Source organism: Oncorhynchus mykiss, chromosome 18 (genome assembly GCF_013265735.2).
Source record: "Oncorhynchus mykiss isolate Arlee chromosome 18, USDA_OmykA_1.1, whole genome shotgun sequence".
NCBI classification, from domain to species: Eukaryota; Metazoa; Chordata; class Actinopteri; order Salmoniformes; family Salmonidae; genus Oncorhynchus; species Oncorhynchus mykiss.
Window position 1 is genome coordinate 18792397 of NC_048582.1, and position 22700 is coordinate 18815096.

At 44.2% G+C, this 22700-nt stretch overlaps 2 protein-coding genes across 4 annotated transcripts in view; both read left to right on the plus strand.

The window, feature by feature from the left end:
• LOC110495734 (protein ALP1-like) lies at positions 1–7487 on the plus strand. 2 transcript variants are annotated; one of them, XM_021571131.2, is made up of 5 exons: positions 1–294; positions 4803–5351; positions 6028–6188; positions 6351–6486; positions 6713–7487. In XM_021571131.2, the coding sequence occupies exons 1-5, from the start codon at positions 130–132 to the stop codon at positions 7043–7045; spliced, it is 1344 nt and encodes a 447-aa protein (XP_021426806.2). In that variant the 5' UTR covers positions 1–129; the 3' UTR covers positions 7046–7487. The 2 variants fall into 2 exon arrangements, with proteins under 2 accessions (XP_021426806.2, XP_036808048.1); XM_036952153.1 differs by having other exon boundaries at positions 1–234.
• A 7074-nt stretch (positions 7488–14561) lies between these two features.
• The window catches only part of LOC110495735 (guanine nucleotide-binding protein subunit alpha-11), a 35155-nt gene continuing 27016 nt past the window's right edge, over positions 14562–22700 (plus strand). The window contains exon 1 of one of the 2 annotated variants that reach the window (XM_021571132.2): positions 14562–15704. In XM_021571132.2, coding sequence (XP_021426807.1) covers positions 15569–15704 — 136 coding nt within the window. In that variant the 5' untranslated portion in view covers positions 14562–15568. The remainder of the gene's footprint in view (positions 15705–22700) is intronic. The other variant, XM_021571133.2, reaches the window with a different exon arrangement.

Genomic DNA, 22700 nt, shown 5'->3' on the forward strand with positions numbered 1-22700 from the left:
TCTTCCTGCAACCGAGTTCACGACCGAACCGCCCATTGCACGTTAGAACCTTATGTACCTCAATGGTTAGAAATCATGTTTGCTTTTGTCAATTTGTGAGAAGCTCTTCAACTGTTGAAATATATTAAAATGGCTGATGAAGACAAGCTTCAGCCGTTAATGTTTCTTATGACCTATATGCTGATGAAGCGCCGAAGAGACATAAACAACGCGGATACACAGAGACTCAATGAGGTGAAGAGACGTATCCGCCACAGACAATACTTCTTCCAAAGACAGAGGCGAATGCTCATGGTACTGTAATCTGACAAAGCTAAACCAAGCCATTTATATTGAAGTTCATTGGACTGCGTTCCATACACGAATAGCTAAACGTACACGCATAAACAAAGCAATAAACTCTGTGTCACATAAGACGTTCAACCGTGTTTCTCAAAATTCTAATTTCGAAGTGGTTGTAAACGTCAAATTAAGAAGTGTTTAATGTTACGTTTAGGCATTAACGGTGAAGGTTTTGGATAGGCTTGAAACGAAAGTCTCAAAAGTAACTTTATATTGCTGGATTCAGACATGTAACATTTTGCACCAGATGCAGATACTTACCAGTCAACAATGACCTAGCAAAACGTAATTTAACAGCGCCCATAAGCAATAAATCACGAGAGCGTGTGGTATATGGCCAATCAGTGGCAATTTTAGCATGTAAATCTTGGAGGGGCAAACCCCACAACTCAACACAATACATTAATTGCACTATAACGGTGACAGACGGTGCCCACAAACTGTTAGGGCTTACAGTGCCTTCGGAAAGTATTCAGACTCCTTGACATTTTTCACATTTTGTTAGGTTACAGCCTTAATGTAAAATTGATAAAAAATAAAAAAAAGCTCATCAATCTACACACAATTACCGAAATTGACAAAGCAAAAACAAGTTTAGATTTTTTTTGCTATTTAATAAAAAAAAATAATATCACATTTACATAAGTACCCTTTACTCAATACTTTGTTGAAGCAGTGATTACAGCCTCAAGTCTTCTTGGGTATGACACTACAAGCTTGGCGCCTGTATTTAGGTTGTTTTTCCCATTCTCTGCAGATCCTCTCAAGCTCTGTCAAGTTGGAAAGTTGGAAGATTGGAAAATAACAAGTGACGAGCTTATTGTGCACCAATTATATGACCACTGTCTCGTTGGTTGACTGTATTTTAACCCAATGACCACTGATCGTCTTGAAATCTAGCTGGGTAGATAGCCAATGAGCTGAGGTAAGCGCCAATATGCAATGGTTGTGTGTTGGAAGACCAACCCATGTCGTAAACTCCAGCGTAAAGAGTAATTCGCTGTTGAAGTTTTATTCCGGAAGGAGCTACGCATTTTACGCACAGCGCTGTTTTTGGTAAACGCGCAGATTCAGCTGTTCATATATCAATCCGTATAGCGACTAAGTCAGGGAAAGCTAAATCTAAGTCTAGCTGTACAGATGTACACACAATTTTAGAAGAAATTGATCGGAAAAGTGAGACAGAGATTGTTGTAGGACGATTACTTTAGCGATTCCCAAGTGGAGGAATATTTTTTGAACTGAGAGGACAGCGTTGTAGCCACTGTGTATAATCTGTAAAGTGCCTGCAGAAGAGGAATAACGTCACCGTTTTGGACTGGTAAGTTCTTCTCATGCTAATGCCGTTGTTTGAAATTAATAATATAAAATATATTTGTGAAATGAAATAGCCTATTTGAGGCTGTTGAGGGGAGGGCAGGCCCACAACAATGGCCAAAGTGAAATGGAGACAGTATATACATCTGGTCTGTTGTAATATAATAAAGACAGTAGATCTAGCTGGTTTGTCATAATATAAGAGACAGTAGATCTAGCTGAAATGTCATAATATAAGAGACAGTAGATGTAGCAGGTCTATAATAATATATTCAACCTTATGTTCCCTGTACTCTCTCTCTATATATATATATATATATATATATATATATATATATATATATATATATATATATATATATATATATATATATATATATATATATATATATATATAATCTGTTTATTATAACTCGGCAGCACAATATAGTGTAGAGCTTTGGCAAAGTGGGTGATGTTATATCCTTCCTGTTCTGTCCGGGAGTCTCATCGGATGGGGCCACAGTGTCTCCTGCCCCTCCTGTCTCAGCCTCCAGTATTTATGCTGCAGTAGTTTGTGTCGGGGGGCTAGGGTCAGTCTGTTATATCTGGAGTACTTCTTCTGTCTTATCCGGTGTCCTGTGTGAATTTAAGTATGCTCTCTCTAATTCTCTCTTTCTCTCTCTCTGAGGACCTGAGCCCTAGGACCATGCGTCAGGACTACCTGGCATGATGACTCCTTGCTGTCCCCAGTCCACCTGGCCTTGCTGCTGTTCCAGTTTCAACTGTTCTGCCTGCGGCTATGGGACCCTAAACTGTTCATATTTACTCTTGAGGTGCTGTCCTGTTGCATCCTCTACAACTACTGTGATTATTATTATTTGACCCTGCGTGTCATCTATGAACGTTTGAAAATCTCGGCCATGTTCTGTTATAATCTCCACCCGGCACAGCCAGAAGAGGACTGGCCACCCTTCATAGCCTGGTTCCTCTCTAGGTTTCTTCCTAGGTTTTGGCCTTTATAGGGAGTCTTTCCTAGCCACCGTGCTTCTACACCTGCATTGCTTACTGTTTGGGGTTTTAGGCTGGGTTTCTGTACAACACTTTGAGATATTAGCTGATGTACGAAGGGCTATATAAATACATTTGATTTGATAGAGGACTGAGGGTCTTCCAAATATTGAAAGTGTGTAAATAGTTACCCATGTTATTTTGTAAATGTATATATTTTTTTCTCAATTTTTGGGGGTGTGTGTTAGAATACCATTTTGGCATTTTGTATATAGTTATTTGTATACCTTCACCAATTTGGCCACTTGGGTACATTTGGGCTACTTGTGTGGGACACCTGGGTGACTTCATGATAAATGTCATGTAAGCACACTCATTTTGGAAGTTATTCTGAAACTTTGCACAAGTGCTGTTGCCCTCTTATATTTTTCACTGAAAGTGTCCCCATCATCCTATCTGAATGTTTATTTTATCTTGTTCATTTTAAAGATGATAATACAACAATAAAAATAAACGTATGTTTTTTTTCATTGTATTATCTGAACCAGATCTATTGTGTTATATTCTCCTACATTCAATTCACATTTACAAAAACTCTAGACATACAATAAACCCCAGACAATACAAAAACTAGCGTACCCACCCTAGTCACACCCTGACCTAACCAAAAGAGAGAAAACATATCTCAGGTCAGGGCATTACAGTACCCCCCCCCCCCCCCCCCCCAAAGGTGTGGACTCCCGCCCGCAAACCTGAACCTATAAGGGAGGGTCCGGGTGGGCATCTGCCCTCGGTGGCGGCTCCGGTTCTGGACGCAGCCCCCCCTCTTTACGCTGATCCCTCCGCCTTTGTGGAACTGGACCGTGGATCATCGCCTTAGGCCCCGGACTGGGGACCGTCGTTGGAGGTTCCGGACTGTGGACCGTCGTTGGAGGTTCCGGACTTGAAACTGTCGCCAGAAACTCCGGACTGGAAGCTGTCGCAGGAAGCTCTGGACTGGGAACTGTCGCCGGAAGCTCTGGACTGTGGAGGCGCACTGGAGGCCTGATGCGTGGGACCGGTACTGGTGTTACCGGGCTGATGACACGCACCTCAGGGCGAGTGCGGGGAGGAGGCACAGGACATACTGGACTGTGGAGACGCACTGGAGGTCTGGAGCGTAGAGCTGGCATAACCCGTCCTGGCTGGATGTTTATTTTCGCCCTGCAAATGCGGGGCGCTGGCACAGGACGCACTGGGCTGTGCAGACGCACCGGAGACACAGTGCGCAGAGCCGGCGCAGGATATCCTGGTCCAAGGAGGCGTACTGGTGACCAGCAGCGCTGAGCCGGCACCATCCGTCCTCCATTTGTGGATAATGGCTCTCACGGTGGTTAGCTGGAGTCCCAAAGCTTTAGAAATGGCTTTGTAACCCTTTCCAGACTGATAGATGTCAATTACTTTGTTTCTCATCTGTTCCTGAATTTCTTTGGATCGTGGCAAGATGTCTTGTTTTTTTAGATCTTTTGGCTACTTCACCTTGTCAGACAGGTTCTATTTAAGTGATTTCTTGATTCAACAGGTCTGGCTGTAATCAGGCCTGGGTGTGGCTAGTGAAATTGAACTCAGCTTTCCAAAAAAATCTGATTAACCACAGTAAATTCATGATTTAACAAGGGGGGGGGCAATTACTTTTTCACATAGGGCCATGAAGGTTCGGATAGCTTTTTCCCTTAATACATTAAAGTATCACTTAAAGACTTCATTTTGTGTTTATTTGTGTTATCTTGGTGTAATATTAAAATTAGTTTGATAATCTGAAACATTTAAGTGTGACAAATGTGCAAAAATATAAGAAATCAGGAAGGGGGCAAATACTTTTTCACAGCACTGTATGTGAGAATGCTGTTGATCGACTACAGCTCAGCGTTCAATACCATAGTGCCCACGAAGCTCATAACTAAGCTAAGGACTCTGGGACTAAACACCTCCCTCTGCAACTGGATCTATATATGTGTGTGTGTATATATATAATTTATTTTGCTAAACAGTTGGGGCTCAAAACGGGCCCCACCTGCCAATAAGCATTCAGGGCTTAATAAACCACCCGGTTTATAATACTGATTTGTATCACTGGTAAAACAAAGACCCCCCCCCTCTCTTTCTCTCTCCAGATGCTGACAGCTCGAGACGTACGCTGCAGCTGTGACATCCGTACCCGACCCTGGACCAGCACGGAGTGCACTGATTGGTGGGAGCGGGTAGTGATGACTGAGTTCCAGCCCTCTGATTGGCTGGAGAAGTTCCGCATGAGCCGGGAGACTTTCTTCTTCCTTTGTGGCAAGCTGAAACCCCGCCTGGCTCGCCAGGACACCCACTTCCGCCGGGCGCTTCCGCTGGAGAAGCGTGTGGCGGTTGCCCTGTGGCGGCTGGCGTCCAACATTGAGTACCGCACCATCAGTGGGCTGTTTGGCGTGGGCAGCTCCACGGTGTGTAAGTGTGTGAGGGACGTTTGTCACGCCATCGTCACACTACTCCGGCCCGTCTACCTATGCTCGCCCAGCGTACAGGAAGTAGAAGACTCTGCACGTCACTTCCTATCTCGCTGGGGCTTCCCCCACTGCGTGGGCGCCGTGGCAACCCTCCACACTGCCATCCTCACGCCGTCCGCTAACGTGGCCAACTACGCCAACCCAGATGGGTGGCTCTCTGTGGTCTCCCAGGTAGGACAGGACCTCTGCTGCAATAAATAGCCCAGGCTTTTATTTGCTTCAATCGCTGAACACAGCCAGCTCTTATTAGAGACAAGCTTCTAAATGAGCCAAGCGTCTATTTTTGCTAAAAAAAATGTTGAAAATACGATCACGCCATTTATTGTGACCAGTATGACCAATATAAACATTAGAATAAGATCCTTCGCAGATCAGACTTGCAAAGACTAGGCTGCCTATCATAAACCCCCGATTTTGCGGTTCAGCACCATGGAGAGTGTGTGCCTATAACAATTAATTTAGGCACACATTTGCTGAAATTTGTGCCGATGCCCGGCTATTGAAAGGGTCAGGTGGCTATTTGAGACTCTGCATTTAATTGAAGTGTTACAGTATATGTTTGTGTCTGACTGCCTGTCTGTCTGTGAGATAGTAACATTCATCTGCCTGTCTGTGAGGTAGTAACAGTCGTCAGTCTGTCTGTGAGATAGTAACATTCATCTGCCTGTCTGTGAGGTAGTAACATTCATCTGCCTGTCTGTGAGGTAATAACATTCATCTGCCTGTCTGTGAGGTAGTAACAGTCGTCTGTCTGTCTGTGAGGTAGTAACATTCATCTGCCTGTCTGTGAGGTAGTAACATTCATCTGTCTGTCTGTGAGGTAGTAACACTCCTATCTGTCTGTTAGGTGGCTGTGAACGGGCTGGGTCAGTTCTGGGACGTCTGTGCTGGTTTCCCTGGCAGCACTGAGCCGACAGCCATCTTGCAGAACTCAGCACTTTGGGCGTCGGCCTCTGAGGGCATGCTGTCACCTGATCCACCCCCGAGCTTCATGGGAAAACCCCTGAGGTATCATTGATGTTATTATTTACCCTTTTAGATAGTGCTATCATTATTACTTGTATAAGTATGAGCAGTAATAGTAGTCCAGTGATACAATTACTATTGTTATGCCTCTGGTGACCTGTGTCCTACCAGCCTAATAGACTGAGAGCACATTGTCTTGTCCAGATATGTGTTGTTGGGGGAGCCAGGGTACCCCCTCCAGCCCTGGCTGATGAAGGCCTATTCCAAGAAGAAGAAGGAGGAGGATGATGTGGAGGAGGAGGAAGGGGGGCACGCGGAGGCCCAGAGGGCCTTCAACCAGGCAGGTTTTATTTTCAACAGCGCAAAACAGAATCACTCATGGATTAAACTCAAAGTAGTAACGTGTTAAAAAATAAAAATCCACAATTTCAGTGAACATTTCAGACGTTTTACACAGTTGTGAGCTAAATTGACACATTAGACTGTAGTAGACCCAGAGTTTTGCTGCAGTAAATAAAAAAATAGTTGATCAACGTTTAACCTGGTTACTTTGTCTCCTGCTGTAGCGATTTGTGCGGGCGTGGCGTGGGGCGGCAACGGCGCTTCTTCGCCTGCGGGCGCGCTGGCAATGCCTGAGCAAGAGGAACGACTGCAGCCTGGACGTGGTGCCCACCATGATCCTGGCCTGCTGCATCCTGCATAACGTGTGTGAGGCCCATGGAGATTTGTTCCGCGGGGAATGGCATGGCGAGGTGACCAAGGGTGAGAACCCCCAGCCTGGTCACACTGCGGGACACGCCCCCTCTCCCTCTGGAACTTCAGACCACCTCCAGGGTGAGGAGGTCAGAAAATTGTTCTGTCACTACTTCCAGCAATCACAACTACAACAACAGGACTAATGGAATGGACAGTGTTGTGATGGGGAAAGTATAGAATTCTCCACAAGATTCTCACGACTGTATACATAGCCCTGGCCAGCATTCCAGTTACTGTCCCTACAATCTCTATCAGCCTGTATTCATAAAGCATCTCAGAATAGTAGGTAGTGTTGATCTAAGATCAGCTTGGCCTTTTTAGATCATAGTGAACAAGATTATGGACAGGGGGGACCTGATCCTAGATCTGCACTCCTATTCTGAGATACTTTCTCTCGCTTTTTTTATTTTTTTATTTTTTTCTCTCTTTTTCTCTCTTTCCTCTCTGTTCTGTTACTGTTTTTTGGGGGGTTTTGTTCTCTCGTAGGTTGTTAGTGTGTCTAAATAGTTGTGTAGCTCAGTGTTCATGTGCATAAGGTGTATATAGTCATTATTTTTATTGATGCACAATACAAGTTACATTTTCTGTTCTGTCTGTCACTACATTTGTATCTACGGTTACACTGACATTGTTCTATGCCCTGATTTAAAAAAGAAAAAAATAGAACATTGTTCTAGCTACCTAGTACATACACTGCACTTTTTGTAGCTGTAAATAAGATATATTGTCTCCAATCTCCTACTCTTCCTCTACTGGAAGAAATCCTAGGGGAAACACTTCCAGCTAACGGAGCTGCCCTCTTAGCAGAGAATGTGGACATTCTTGTCTTTCTGAAAAATAACTTTCAAATAGAATGACTGTCATTGAATATAAGCTGAAGGTGAGCAGGCCTAAAATGCATTCGGAAAGTATTCAGATCTCTCTACTTTTGACACATTTTGTTACATTGCAGCCTTATTTAAAAATAAATATATAATAATTATTCTCATCAATCTACACACAATACCCCATAATGACAAAGCGAAAATGTTTTTTTCTGAATGTTTGTACATTTATTATGAATAAAAAACAGAAATACCTTACATAAGTATTCAGACCCTTTGCTATGAGACTTGAAATTGAGCTCCGGTGCATCCTGTTTCCATTGATCATCCTTGAGATGTTTCTACAACTTGATTGGAGTCCACCTGTGGTAAATTCAATTGATAAGACATGATTTGGAAAAGCACACAGTTGACTGTGCATGTCAGAGCAAAAACCAGGCCATGAGGTCGAAGGAATTGTCCGTAGAGCTCCGAGACAGGATTGTGTCGCGGCACAGATCTAGGGAAGAGTACCAAAAAATGTCTGCAGACTTGAAAGTCCCCAAGAACACAGTGGCCTCCATCATTCTTAAATTGAAGAAGTTTGGAACCACCAAGACTCTTCCCAGAGCTGACCACCCGGCCAAACTGAGCAATCGGGGGAGAAGGGCCTTGGTCAGGGAGGTGACCGAGAACCCGATGGTCACTCTGACAAAGCTCCAGAGTTCCTCTGTGGAGATAGGAGAACCTTCCAGAAGGACAACCATCTCTGGAGCACTCCAACAATCAGGCCTTTATGGTAGAGTGGCCATACGGAAGCAACACCTCATTAAAAGGCACATGACAGCCCACTTGGAGTTTGCCAAAAGGCACCTAAAGGACTCAGACCATGAGAAACAAGATTCTCTGATCTGATGAAACCAAGATGCAACTTTGGCCTGAAAGCCAAGCATCAAATCTGGAAGAAACCTGGCCCCATCCCTAAGGTGAAGCATGGTGGTGGCAGCATCATGCTGTGGGGATGTTTTTCAGCGGCAGGGACTGGGAGACTAGTCAGGATTGAGGGAAAGATGAACGGAGCAAAGTACAGAGAGATCCTTGATGAAAACCTGCTCCAGAGCACTCAGGGCATCAGACTGGGGCAAAGGTTCACCTTCCAACAGAACAGCAACCCTAGGCACACAGTCTCTGTATATCCTTGAGTGGCACAGCCAGAGCACGGAATTGAACCCGTATTGTGTGTAGATTGATGAAAGGAAAACATAATTAAATTCAATTTTTAATAAGGCTGTAACGTAGCAAAATGTGGAAAAAGTCAAGGGGCTTGAATACGTTCTGTATGTGCTGATGATTTGAATTGATTGTGGTCTACTGCAGTTAAATGTATGTTGTAATGAACATGATTTCCCTTCTGTGCCGAACACCCGTTATACCCCTAGACTAGACCTTTTTACAACATTTTAGTAATTATCAGACGCTCTTATCCAGAGCGACATACAATAGCAATTAGGGTTAAGTGCCTTGCTCAAGGGCAGATCAACATATTTTTCACCTAGTCGGTTCAGGGATTCTAACCAGCAACCTTTCTGTTACTGGTACAACTCTTAACTGCTAGGCTACCTTCCATCTTTAACCCAGCTGCAGACTGGCTTCACAGAGCGATAAATAAGGGGGATCCTCCCCACTGGCGTCGTGAAACTCAGGACCCCACTAGAACCAATGAGAGTTCTCCTGGTGCAGCCTGGCCCGCAGGCCGGGATTCGGGAGCACTGAGGTGTCGTAGCTCTCAGGGGCCCCGTCCCTGACGACGGTGTTGTCCAGCCTCTCTTGTTCTTATAAAGCACCACTGGTCCAGGAGCCTTCTGGAGATGTCCGTCCATCTGATCTGGGCTCTCCCTCTCTGTGTGCTCTTTGTTTCCAGCTTCAGCCTGACAGTTGTTGCTCATTACCTCAGCACCCTGCAGTCCACCGTACAGACAAATGAAATCCTCTCCACCGAATACAAAAATCAGCAGCAGTGCTATCCCTGCTGAGGCACCCCAGCTGACTCACATCTCTTTTGTAGCAGCTTTGGATTTCACCTGGCGTCATTCCAGGGAGTTCCCGGAATCTTTGGATCTCCCGTAGGAGGTTGTGTGTGACCTCATGGGTGTTCCGTGGGTTGTATGCAATTCCTTGTGCGTGGCTGTATGGATGGTTCTGTGTTATGTAGAGCTTGTCCACTCTGAATCCCATATAGCCTTCCTGTCTGACTCTGAATACAACTCGGTCTCTTGTTGTCCCTAGAATCCAGGGAGTTGTAGCAGCGTTTAGTGACATAAGCAAGAAGTGCGTTGTCGTGGTTGAGATCTCCCAGTGTGTCGTATTCATCCCCGTCTGGATAAGGTAACATACGTTCATAGTTGTAATAGTGATGAAAGCCGTAGTCTCCCCTGTCAACGTAGACTTTGGTTGGCCCTTCCCTCACTACGGCCATCACGCTGCTGCACTTTTAAAGCTCCTGCTGTTCATTAGATCTCTGATTAGATTGAGCAGATAAAAATTCCTCTTTCCAGGGTCAAAAGTGAAGTGTAGGCTGAAACGGTTGAACTAACCAGGCATATTTATGTCTTAAGTCACAAAACTTTGGCAAACACTCCTTCTTTAGATTTACTGGGTGGCAGGCTTTTACTCCAACCCTTCTCTAACAATCAGCGGCTCATCAGGACCTTTAGGTTTGGCCACCAATGGTGGAAAGAAACCAACTCGATGAGAGATTTCTGCGATAGTGTACTATGGGTATGCGGTTGAGTTACGTTCTCTTATCTCCCATTTCTCTAACCCCCTCAACCCCCAAACCTAGTGGCCTATCAGAGCCGAACTAGGTGCAACTCCTTTGCCCACGAGGCCCTGCATGATAGTCCTAGAGGGTTGCTACAATATAAACAAATATATAAAGACATATAAACTATATAGAAACTATAATACCGGTACCCTGAATGTCTTACCTTGTTTATGTCTGCAGCAGGCTTGTAGTGAAGTGAGCAGACTACTGACTGAGCCTATTGATTCTTTGTTGTTTGACTTTGTCCTCTCTTTAGCTGTAGCCTCCCTCTCAACCCTCAACAGGGTCGTCACTAGTTACCACCCCGCCTACTTCTAAAATGTATCTTCTGAATAAAATGTGATTTTAAACCTAACCTTAATCCCACTGCTAAACGTGTGCCTAACCTTAAATTATTACCAAAAATATAATTTTAGTTTTCAGGAATTTTTATGATATAACCTAACTACAGACTACAGATTTATACTTTGTGGCTGTGCTATCTAGTGGACACCCCTCAACAGTCGCCTCAGAATGGAAAGGGAATGTGGTCTACGCTTGGAAAGTGAAACTCAAACTCCCCTTTCTAGTGATGTGTATCCCATCATACCCAGGTCCCATACCCATCATTGTATCCCATCATATCCAGGTCCCATACCCATCATGGATGGCTTTATAAACACTGCATATTTCCCTTGGCCTTGATTCAAATGTGTGTGTGTTCCCTTGACTCAAATGTGTGGTTGATATTTTAAAGCTCCTGCTGTTATTTTCAATTTGTTATTTATCTCAGCTTTTTCAGGGACCTGAAAGCTCTCGAGGGCCTGCCCCGTTTGAGACTGTAATTATGCAATATGGCCACAAGATGTCATTACACTTCTTCAAAAGTTTTGCTCTCTACATTTGCTTTATTGTCGTGGTGGTTCTGTTTATTTATTTATTATGTTGTTGTTTTTTATATGCTGTAATGGTCTCCAAAGAAATTGTCATCAGTGTTCTAACCTATTAAAAATAGGGTACTGGGTGGTATCTTGCCCCCTGAGGGTAACTTCCCCCACCCCCTGTAATTCACATTAAGACCACAAGATGTCACCAAATTATTTTCCCAACACTTTTCCTGGCTGCCACTGCTCTTGCTCAGCACATTGTTTTTATTTATTTTATTTAACCTTTATTTAACTAGGCAAGTCCCTCTGTGTCATCACAACTTTGGGAGATATTTCAACTAAACGATTTTGAGGTAAGTTTCTCTATAATTGTTTTAATTTTGAAAAAGTTGTAGATATATTCTAATGAAGTTAGAACTATAATGTTTTTAATATACAAATAGGAACGGTTTAAGATAAATAATCCACTTGTTTAGAGAGAAAATGTAAATATTTTTTTTGTAAAGTAGTAATATGTTGGATGAGTGTGGGTAACTGACCCCTGGGGGCTAGTTACCCCTTTATGGTTATGGATGGGTTTCTACCTGTCATTTAGACAATGACTAGAACAGCTAGTGCTAGTTTATCCTAACTTGCTAACTAGCAACTTCACTATCAGTAAATGCTAGCCAGCTAGTTAGTTAGCATTAGCTGCTAGGAGTGCTAGCGAGCAACCTTACTACCAATTTTGCATTGTTTATCACTTATTTTGTACATGTTGCTGCTACTGTCTCTTATGATCGAAAAGAGCTTCTGGATATCAGAACAGCGATTACTCACCTCGAACTGGACAAATATTTTTTCTTTAATGAGTCCGACGCAAAGGATATACTGTTTCTCCGAGACCAGCCCCAAATAATTTGCGTGAGGAAAAGACAGAGGTACAGGGGGCGGCGATCGGGGTTCCTTGTGAGAATTCATCTGCAAGTGGGTACCCCGTCTCTAAATCAAATCAAATTTTATTTGTCACATGCGCCGAATACAACAATACAACACTAATGTAATCTGCCTAAATGACTATCGCCCCGTAGCACTCACGACGGTAGCCATGAAGTGCTTTGAAAGGCTGGACATGGATCACATCAACACCATCATCCTGGAAACCCTATACCCACTCCAATTTGCACACCGCCCTAACAGATCTACAGATGATGCAGTCTCAATCACACTCTACACGGCCCTTTCCCACCTGGACAAAAGGAACACCTATGTGAGAATGATGTTCATTGACTAAAGCTCAGCGTTCAACACCATAGTGCCCACAAAGCTCATCACTAAGCTAAGGACCCTGGGTCTAAACACCTCCCTCTGCAACTGGATCCTGGGCTTCCTGACAGGCCGCCCCCAGGTAATAAGGGTAGGCAACAACACATCCACCACGCTGATTATCAACACGGGGGCCACTCAGGGGTGTGTGCTTAGTCCCCTCCTGTACTCCCCAATCACCCACGACTGCGTGGCCAAGCACGACTCCAATACCATAATTAAGTTTGCTGACGACACAACGGTGGTAGGCCTGATCACCGACAACGATGAGATAGCCTATAAGGGAGGAGGTCAGGGACCTGGCAGTGTGGTGCCAAGACAACAACCTCTCTCAACGTGAGCAAGAGAAAGGAGATTATCGTGGACTACAGGAAAAGGAGGGCCAAAAGCATCCATTCACATCGACAGGGCTGTAGTGGAGCGGGTCGAGAGTTTCAAGTTCCTTGGCGTCAACATCACCAACAAACTATCATGGTTCAAACACATCAAGAAAGTCGTGAAGAAGGCCTTTCCCCCCTCGGGGACCTGATAAGATTTGGCATGTGTCCCTAGATCCTCAAAAAGTTATACAGCTGCACCATCGAGAGCATCCTGACCGGTTGCATCACCCTCTGGTATAGTAACTGCTCGGAATCTGACCGTAAGGCGCTACAGAGGGTAGTGCATACAGCCCAGTGCATCACTGTGGCCTACATGTACAAATTACCTTGAATAACCTGTACCCCTGCACATTGACCCGGTTCTGGTACCCGCCTGTATATAGCCTTGTTATTGTTATTTTATTGTGTTACTTTTTCTTACATTTTTTACTTTAGTTTATTTAGTAAATATTTTCTTAACTCTATTTCTTGAACTGCATTGTTAGTTAAGGGCTTTTTAAGTAAGCATTGCACAGTAAGGTCAATTTGGCTCCTGTGAGAAATATGATTTGATTTGATATAGCTTCATAGCTAACTACATTTTTAAGAGTGCATTTCAATTGGCATCTCTCCCCCTGTTTTTTTAGTCACAGGTGGGCTTATGAGTTGTGCTCCACTTTTACTGGGGATAGCTTTATTTGTGACCAATGTACAAATTAGAATTGTGCAATAGCAGAGCATAAGCGTTGCCACATCAATGTTACACTGAATTAATTAGTTATGAGTTGTTGTTATTAAATGTTATATTCCAATGTTATTAGTGATATTCCAATATTATATTCCAATTAGTATGTTTTTTTCTGAATTAACAACTATTGAAAAACCTTTTGCTACTGAATATCATTTTTAAAACTGTTGGGATTTAAAATCTTGCATTATTCAAATAATATGTAGTGTCATTGTACATAATGGATTGTACGGAAAAAGAACAGCAGAGAAAATTAATGTACAGGTGAATTAAAAAGAGGAACCTTGCATCAAATCTCCTCATAGTGCGGATATTAATGGTGACATGCAATGTGCAAATGTTGCTTTTTTGTATCGGCAATTAAGACTTGTTCTTGGGGGGGCTAGTTACCACCTAGTACCCTAACGTCCATAAACTCCATCTAATAGCGTGCATTTGCAGTGCAAACCCGAAGATCATGAGTGGGTGGGAACTGCGATATTAATCCGTTGATCCCAGTGCCATTGAAAAAACAATACCGGTAATCACCCTAAATAGATCTATTATGAACTCATAAGGAAATATGGCAAAAATCGTAATTATCTTTCGTTGAATTCTAGCTGTATTTTATGTGCCGTTCGTTGTATGATGCATAACTTGAGTGGTTCTCAGAATCCACATCCAGAATTAAAAGACGTCCCGCCCCTTTTCCTGCTCATGTAGCGTGCAAACCCACTGTCACTCACTTTGGTTGCCTAGTACCCTCCTGGCATCAATCTAGAGTGTGCCATGCCCACAGTTTTCAACAGAAACGCAACGATCTGCTAATAAATGGAACTGCTAGTTGCTAGCGAGTGATGGATCCATCTTCTTGAACGAAGGCCATCAATACGCATTTTGTTTTCTGTTTATTTAACTAGTGGCTGTGTTTTCATGGGAAATGTATTAGCAAGCTAACGTCAGATAGCTCGATAACTGCGCCAAAAATGATGCGAGATTCAATCGAATGTTGCACTGCTAGCTAGTCAGCCAAATCTGACTGGGGAATGGTCATTTCTCAGTTTGCCAGCATCACAGCTCTGACACATCACGAAGCCTTTCAGCTATCGAGACATAACGCTGGAAACTAGCTAACGTTTAGTTGGATAGAAAAAGAGGACGAACATTTGTTGGGAAGCGGTGACTGTGCCATTGCAAGACTGGTCATATGGATGCGTTGCCTTCGTGTGCATTTTATTGACAATTGTGGCTTGGCTCTAGCTAGGGGGCGGACAGCTCTGAGAAGGCGGACAGTTGGCTACGTTAGCTTGTTGGATGTCGCGGCAGTGCAGTTAGGTTCGTTCGTAGGGACGCACGAACCCAGTCAGTATCGCAATCGAGGCGGGTAATAGGGATAGTTAGCTAGCCAGGTAGCTAGCTAGTTGTCCAACTAACGTTAGCTAGCTAACGTGAGAAATCTAAATAAGGCTTGAAGCGCGCATCAACGGAGAGAGGCCCTCAACACACCCCCTCGCATCGACACTGCCCCCTCTTCGCCGATCCTCCCGTGATTTGCTGAGATCTGTACACGGGTGAAGTCGGACAGTTCTCGGTTGGGGACAACTTGACAGCGAGGCCCCTAGCTCCCCTCCCCCATTCCCATCCAAGACCCCTCAGTCCACCTCTTCGCAAGACATTAGTGAGGATCGGGAAATTAGATACCTAGCTAAAGTTAACCCATCCAACCGAAATCTGTCATCCAGCTAGTCCATTCTAACCCGCGGGTTGCCAAAACCAGGAGGGATGACTTTGGAGTCGATGATGGCTTGCTGCCTGAGCGAAGAGGCGAAGGAATCGAAACGAATCAATGCAGAGATAGACAAACAACTCCGGCGAGACAAGCGGGACTCGAGGAGAGAACTGAAATTGCTCCTTCTCGGTAACTCAAACTCATCCATATTTTGGGGATTCTTTGAACCATAGGTAGCTAGTTGCCGTTTTGTGAAATATCAATTTAGCTAACAAGATAGGTTAGCTAGCAAGCTTCAGGCCTCCACCCCCCCGCCTCCCCAAGTGAGCTAGCTAGCTAATGTTAGCTAACCAGTCAATATGTTTTAGTTAGTTAACGTTAGCTAGCTAGATATGTGTTTGGTTAGCAAACGAGTTTGTTAGCTAGTCAGATGGGTAGATAGCTAGCTACTTTCTGTTGCTAGCTAAATCACCAAGCCACTTTGCCAACATCTGGTCACTTTAGCTGTTGGTGTTGGTGCTACTAGTGCTTGCTAACCAACTAGCTACCTAACGTTGGCATCTAGCTATTTGCTGTCATTGCTTGCTTGCTAGCTAGCGAACTGTATCTTGCTTACCATCCACTCACCCCTGGTTTAACTAGTCAATTAGTCTATGAACGGTTAGTTAGCTAAGTGCTAGGCTTCAATTGAATTCTTAGAACGGGGGAATGGTTCGTAATCAAATCAAGTGGTTATGCTAACTTTGTATTATTAGACGAGTAACGTTAGTGTCACCATATTGTTATATCCAAGTTCTACTATTACTACAAGGACTGGAGAGGTCAATTTCAGAATGAATCTGATGGTGAAAATAATTTAAGCATATATGGTCATGTTAGTGGTACTGTATGGCAGAAAACAGATCCCTCCTGGCTATTTTTATGTTAACCCCAGCCAAATGAATGATCCATTGGAAGATGATAGACTGTAACAGTTGTACTGCTAAATAAAGAATACAGGTGAGCTGAAAAGGATGTCTAGGGGGTCACACATTACACAACCTGGCAGATGCAATTCCTATAGCTAGGCCTAGGCTCTATATGGGAAAGAGTTATGGTGTGCTCTCTGAATTAAATGTATATATATGAAACATTGGGTGCAGCTTCTCAACATCAGTCAGAAGCATGAAGATACTTGTGTGTGTGTGTGTCTGTGCTTTTACAGACCCCCATGATGAAGAGCATGGAGGCTAAATCAGCAGTAGCTCTTTTACATCTCCTGGCAGCAGAAGTTGTCCTAAGACAGGTCTCTAGGATCAGTTTGGCGTTCCTAAAAATAAATAACTGGCCTTAGATTGCCAGCATCTAACAGTCTTCTAGACATTAAAAAATGACATTGTGTTTCTATTGGACAAGTTCATTTCGAGTTGTAGACTACCTCTGTTTCAGAAACGTTTGCTCCCGTTTCACACTTACAAAACATATCCCAGGTTGTCTGACACGTGTGATTGCCCCTCTCTCCAGTCGTTTCCCTGTGGACCCTGGCTCAGTTCTGAGAAGTAGGCCAAACCACACAGAGACACACTATTCTATTGTAGGCTATTTAGTCATTTTTTTCCCTATTTTATCACACTATCCTACTGTATTGTATTCTTGACTTGAACCTGTGGGGAGCATATTAGGCCTAGGTCACGGAGAAAAAAAAAAATAACTGTCACACTGAACAAAAATATTAACGCAACATGTAAAGTGTTGGTTTCATGAGCTGAAATAAAAGATCTCTGAAATGTTTCATATGCACAAAAATCTTATTTCTCATTCTGTGCACAAATTTGTTAACATCTCTGGTAGTGACTATTTCTCATTTTGCCAAGATAATCCATCCACCTGACAGGTGTGGCATATCAAGAATCTAATTAAACAGCATGCTCATTACACAGGTGCACCTTGTACTGGGGGCAATAAAAGGCCCAATGCTACAGATGTCTCAAGTTTTGAGGGAGTGTGCAGTTGGCATGCTGACTGAAGGAATGTCCACCAGAGCTGTTGCCAGATAATTTAATGTTCATTTCTATACCATAAGCTGCCTCCAATGTCGTTTTAGAGAGTTTGACATTACATCTAACCGGCCTCACAACTGCAGACCACGTGTAACCACGCAAGCCGAGGACCTCCACATCCGGCTTCTTCAGCCACTTGGACAGCTGATGAAACTGGGTTTGCACAACCAAAGAATTTCTGCACAAACTGTCAGAAACCATCTCAGGGAAGCTCATCTGGGTTCTCGTCGTCCTCACCAGGGTCTTGACCTAACTGCAGTTCGGCATCGTAACTGACTTTAGTAGGCAAATTCTCACCTTTGATATGGCCACTCGCTGGAGAAGTGTGCTCTTCATGGATGAATCCCAGTTTTTTCAACTGTTCCCGGGCAGATATGCAGACAGTGGTGTGTGGGGCGAGCGGTTTGCTGATTTCAATGTCAGAGCTCCGTGGTAGCAGTGGGGTTGTGGTATAGGCAGGCATAAGCTATGGACAATGAACACAATTGCATTTAAGCAATGACAATTTGATTGCACAGAGATACCATGATGAGATCCTCATGCCATTCATCTGGCGTTATCACCTCATGTTTCAGCATGATAATGCATGGCCCAGTGTTGCAAGGATCTATACACAATTCCAGGAAGCTGAAAATGTCCCAGTTCTTCCATGGCCTGCATACTCACCAGACATGCCACCCGTTGAGCATGTTTGGGATGCTCTGGATTGGCGTGTACGACAGCGTGTTCCAGTTCCCGCCAATATCTAACAACTTCACACAGCCATTGAAGAGTGGGACAACATTCCACAGACCACAATCAACAGCCTGATCAACTCTATGTGAAGGAGATGTCATGCTGCATGAGGCAAATGGTCATGAAACCAGATTGGTTTTCTGATCCCCTTTTTTTTTTAAAGGTATCTGTGACCCACCGATGCATATCTGTATTCACAGTCATGTGAATTTCATAGATTAGGGCCTGATTAATTTATTTCCATTGATTTGATTTTCTTTGAACAGTAACTCAGTAAAAATCTTAATTCTTGCATATTGCGTTTTATATTTTTGGTGTATGTACACAGAGTAGGCGCTGTTGGATTACTGTTCCCCACTTCCATTTCTCAATTCTACTGCTTCAGAGTGGAGCACATAGATGATGGATGTGTGGGTTGGGACTGCTCACTTCATCAATACATCTCTGTTTATACCTACTGACTATTCCTACTCTTGTGATGCAATGCTGTGTGAGTCTAGGACCAGGGCTGGAACTAAAACCAGTGCTAGTTCTGCAGGAACTAAAGCATGTAAAGACCAGGCTAGCCCTCATCAGAGATCAGTGGAGAAGTCTACTTCCTGTATCAGATTCTTAGATTTTAGTCCGTCAGTGGGACTTCTGTGAGAGGCAGTGTGTGCCTGTGCCTCTGTGTGACCAGTCATGCAGTAAACAGACTATTCTAAGTGAGTTTAGGCTGTGTATTGGTGTCTGAGCAGGGATAAGGAGGTGTAAAGAAGGATTAGTCCAGGTCTATAATAGGCTTTGTTAAACATGGATAAAGCTTAGACTGATATGTCACTGACTCCTATTAGTCACACGTCTCACCAGAGCTATGCGTGGTTTTCCAGGTCAATCACCTTATTTTTAAATGCTCCATAGTTCTACACTCTCCTGTTCAATGCATGGTGTTACGAGTACCACAGTCCCAAGCTGTTGCATTTATCAGGAGTTGATTGTACATGCAAATACTGTGGTTTCCTATGGCTCGGTTGGTTGGAGTATGAAGTGCTTGTATGACCAGAGTTGAGTTTTGATGCCTGAAGATGGGACAGGCCATGGACACCTCACTCACTCTCTACCCCCCCCCCCCCCCCCAAATCTCCCCTGTAACATGTGCTGCTGAGGGCAATATCAGGCCATAGGACCAGCCATGGTCCACAGCTCTGGTGTTTTTCTCTACTTGGTCAAAACATAGAGGGCTCGGCTGGTGGCTGCTGTAGCTTGACTTGGGGCTTGCTGGCCTGGGCTGCTATTGCTGGGCTTGGGGCTGGCTGGCTGGGATCGGGGCTGCTGTAGCTTGACTTGGGGCTGACTGGATTGGGGGCTGCTGTAGCTTGACTTGGGGCCGGCTGGGCTGGCTGGCTGGGCTGGGGGCTACTGCAGCATGACTTGGGACTGGCTGGCTGTGGGCAGCTGTTGCCTGAATTGGGTCTGTGTTGGCTGGGCTGGGGGCTGCTGCAGCATGACTTGGAGCTTTGTTGGCTGGCTGGGCTGGTGGCTGCTGTAACCTGACTTGGGGCTGTGTTGGCTGGGCTGGGGGCTGCTGCAGCATGACTTGGAGCTTTGTTGGCTGGCTGGGCTGGTGGCTGCTGTAACCTGAATTGGGTCTGTGTTGGCTGGGCTGGGGGCTGCTGCAGCATGACTTGGAGCTTTGTTGGCTGGCTGGGCTGGTGGCTGCTGTAGCCTGACTTGGGGCTGTGTATCTGTGGCATGGGTGACCTGGGCTGTTGGCTAAATGATCTGCTGCCTACTAGTCACTTTCTTGCCCTGCTGCTTCTCCCCAAATGGGAGGGGTATCCATGTCGGGCTAGCAGGGCTTAGACTCTCCCAATGGAGAATAAGCTAGCTCAGATGAAGTTCGATTTGGGTGGTCACTCACTAGCCAGGGGCAGGTTGATGGGGTTTAGTTCTAAACCCTGGTGACGGTCAGAGCAGAAATAGCCTGCAGGAGAGAAGACTCAGGTGTTCGCTCATTATTGTGGTCATATAAGGGAATGTTGTCATGCTTCTTGAGCTAGTTTTGACAGCCGTGTGTGTGTGTGTGTGTGTGTGTGTGTGTGTGTGTGTGTGTGTTAAATCCCTCCATGCCAAGGGTCAGGTTTAGGGATAATGATTTGACTTGCAGTACATCAAATGACATAAATGCTATTACAAAAAAATTTCATTATTTTTTTAGTGGTCATTTTTTCACCTCCTAGGCCATCAACACGGTGTTCAGGTTCAACAAAATGTTTCTATGATCCTGACCCACTGTGACTGACTTGCCGGCTGTACACAGTCCGACGAATACACACACACACACACACACTCAGAAGCCAGCCTATAAATACTTTCCCAGGTGCTCACCTTGTTAATGAAGAGGATTTTAATTGAGTGTGTGTCCCACAGCCGCCAATCCTCATGGAACACCATGCACACACACAGCCCAAACGGGGTCATGCATTCCTCTCTGGAGATGTAGGGGGGTTATGAGGCAGAGTTCCAGACTAACTTTTATTCTGGTGGCACTGGTGCTCCCAACGTTTTCAGTTGATGGCACCAGCACCTGGTTTTTCACCACTGCTCAGCGATAATGACCTGAGTCTCATAATGTGCCTGCATTCCATACAGAACCTAATAATGACTAGCCGTCTTTTATATTAGCATGCCCTTGCAGATCTTGACATTCCGGTACATTTGCCAGTGGCACACCGGGCCAGTGCCAACTGAAATCTACTGGCCTGAATTAAAATAATACTGACTAGGGAAAGTGGATAATGCACACATAACATTTTAAATTATCTTTCGTTTGTGGGCTGAGCAAGTAGCCTGTAGTCTATAATGACCTACCCTCCATACACAAAGAAATTACATTTTAACTTGACAATATAATTTATATTGATTGTTTGGAGGGGGAAAAATGGTGCAAAGATTTTATTTTATTTAAAAAAAAAGGGTGTTACTGTTCCTATAAAATCCAGTTTTATCTTTTGGTAAATTCAGTTCTCGCAGTTTCAGCGACGAGACAAACTCGTAATCACAAAAATCGGGGAGAAAAAGGTGGGTAAAAATGGCAACAAAGTAAAGTTAATTCAAACCGTGCATGAATACTGAATTGCGCATCGTGAAAATTGAACCAAGACTTTTTGAATACCTGGTTTACTTACCCATTGCTGTTTTGAGAAGCTAATTGTGAACCAAAGACTAACGTGACCAGCTACATTTTGTTTTTCACTTGCACCATAGCGACCAATAAAACATTTGTCGTACTGCCAAGTCAAATGGTTGCAACTGCAAGTGTGTTTTTTTTTTTGTCGCAGTTTTGAGCCTTGTGAGGGTAGAGGGGAAAACTGTCCAATTTACTACCCCCTTGTCAGTCCCAAGGGGCCACAGTTCCGTTCTAGAAGCATGGTTTCGACTGCTCCTACAGGTTTGCTTCGGTACTGCAGTTTAACTGACACCCACCCCAGAAAGATAATTGCCACATAGAGAAGTCAGATTAGAAAATTCCTAATAAGCAGCTCTCGAATTTCCCGGCGGCATTGACAGACATGGCCGTAATGCCTCCTAAAAAAAATCCATGCCTTGCAGTCAAAGTGGCCATTGTGCCCTTGCGCTGAATACAATAATTATTATTCGCTTCTCCCAGCTACCAATTGCCATGCTCCGAAGCATCTCTCGCTCACATGTCTTTATCAGATAATTAAATTCTTATTAACCAATGCCTGTCACGTGATTGGGTCCTTCTCACCGGCGTTGCCGGTAGACTATAAATGAAGACGGACTCATCAGGGATGCAACCGCGGGCCATTCTTATCTGAATTCCGATGCACTGTTATCAGCAGTCTTCTTTACCACAATGCAAATGTCTATCCCTGGATTTGCAAACACTTACAGTGCCTTGCGAAAGTATTCGGCCCCCTTGAACTTTGCGACCTTTTGCCACATTTCAGGCTTCAAACATAAAGATATAAAACTGTCAACAACAAGTGGGACACAATCATGAAGTGGAACGACATTTATTGGATATTTCAAACTCTTTTAACAAATCAAAAACTGAAAAATTGGGCGTGCAAAATTATTCAGCCCCTTTACTTTCAGTGCAGCAAACTCTCTCCAGAAGTTCAGTGAGGATCTCTGAATGATCCAATGTTGACCTAAATGACTAATGATGATAAATACAATTCACCTGTGTGTAATCAAGTCTCTGTATGAATGCACCTGCACTGTGATAGTCTCAGAGGTCCGTTAAAAGCGCAGAGAGCATCATGAAGAACAAGGAACACACCAGGCAGGTCCGAGATACTGTTGTGAAGAAGTTTAAAGCCGGATTTGGATACAAAAAGATTTCCCAAGCTTTAAACATCTCAAGGAGCACTGTGCAAGCGATAATATTGAAATGAAGGAGTAT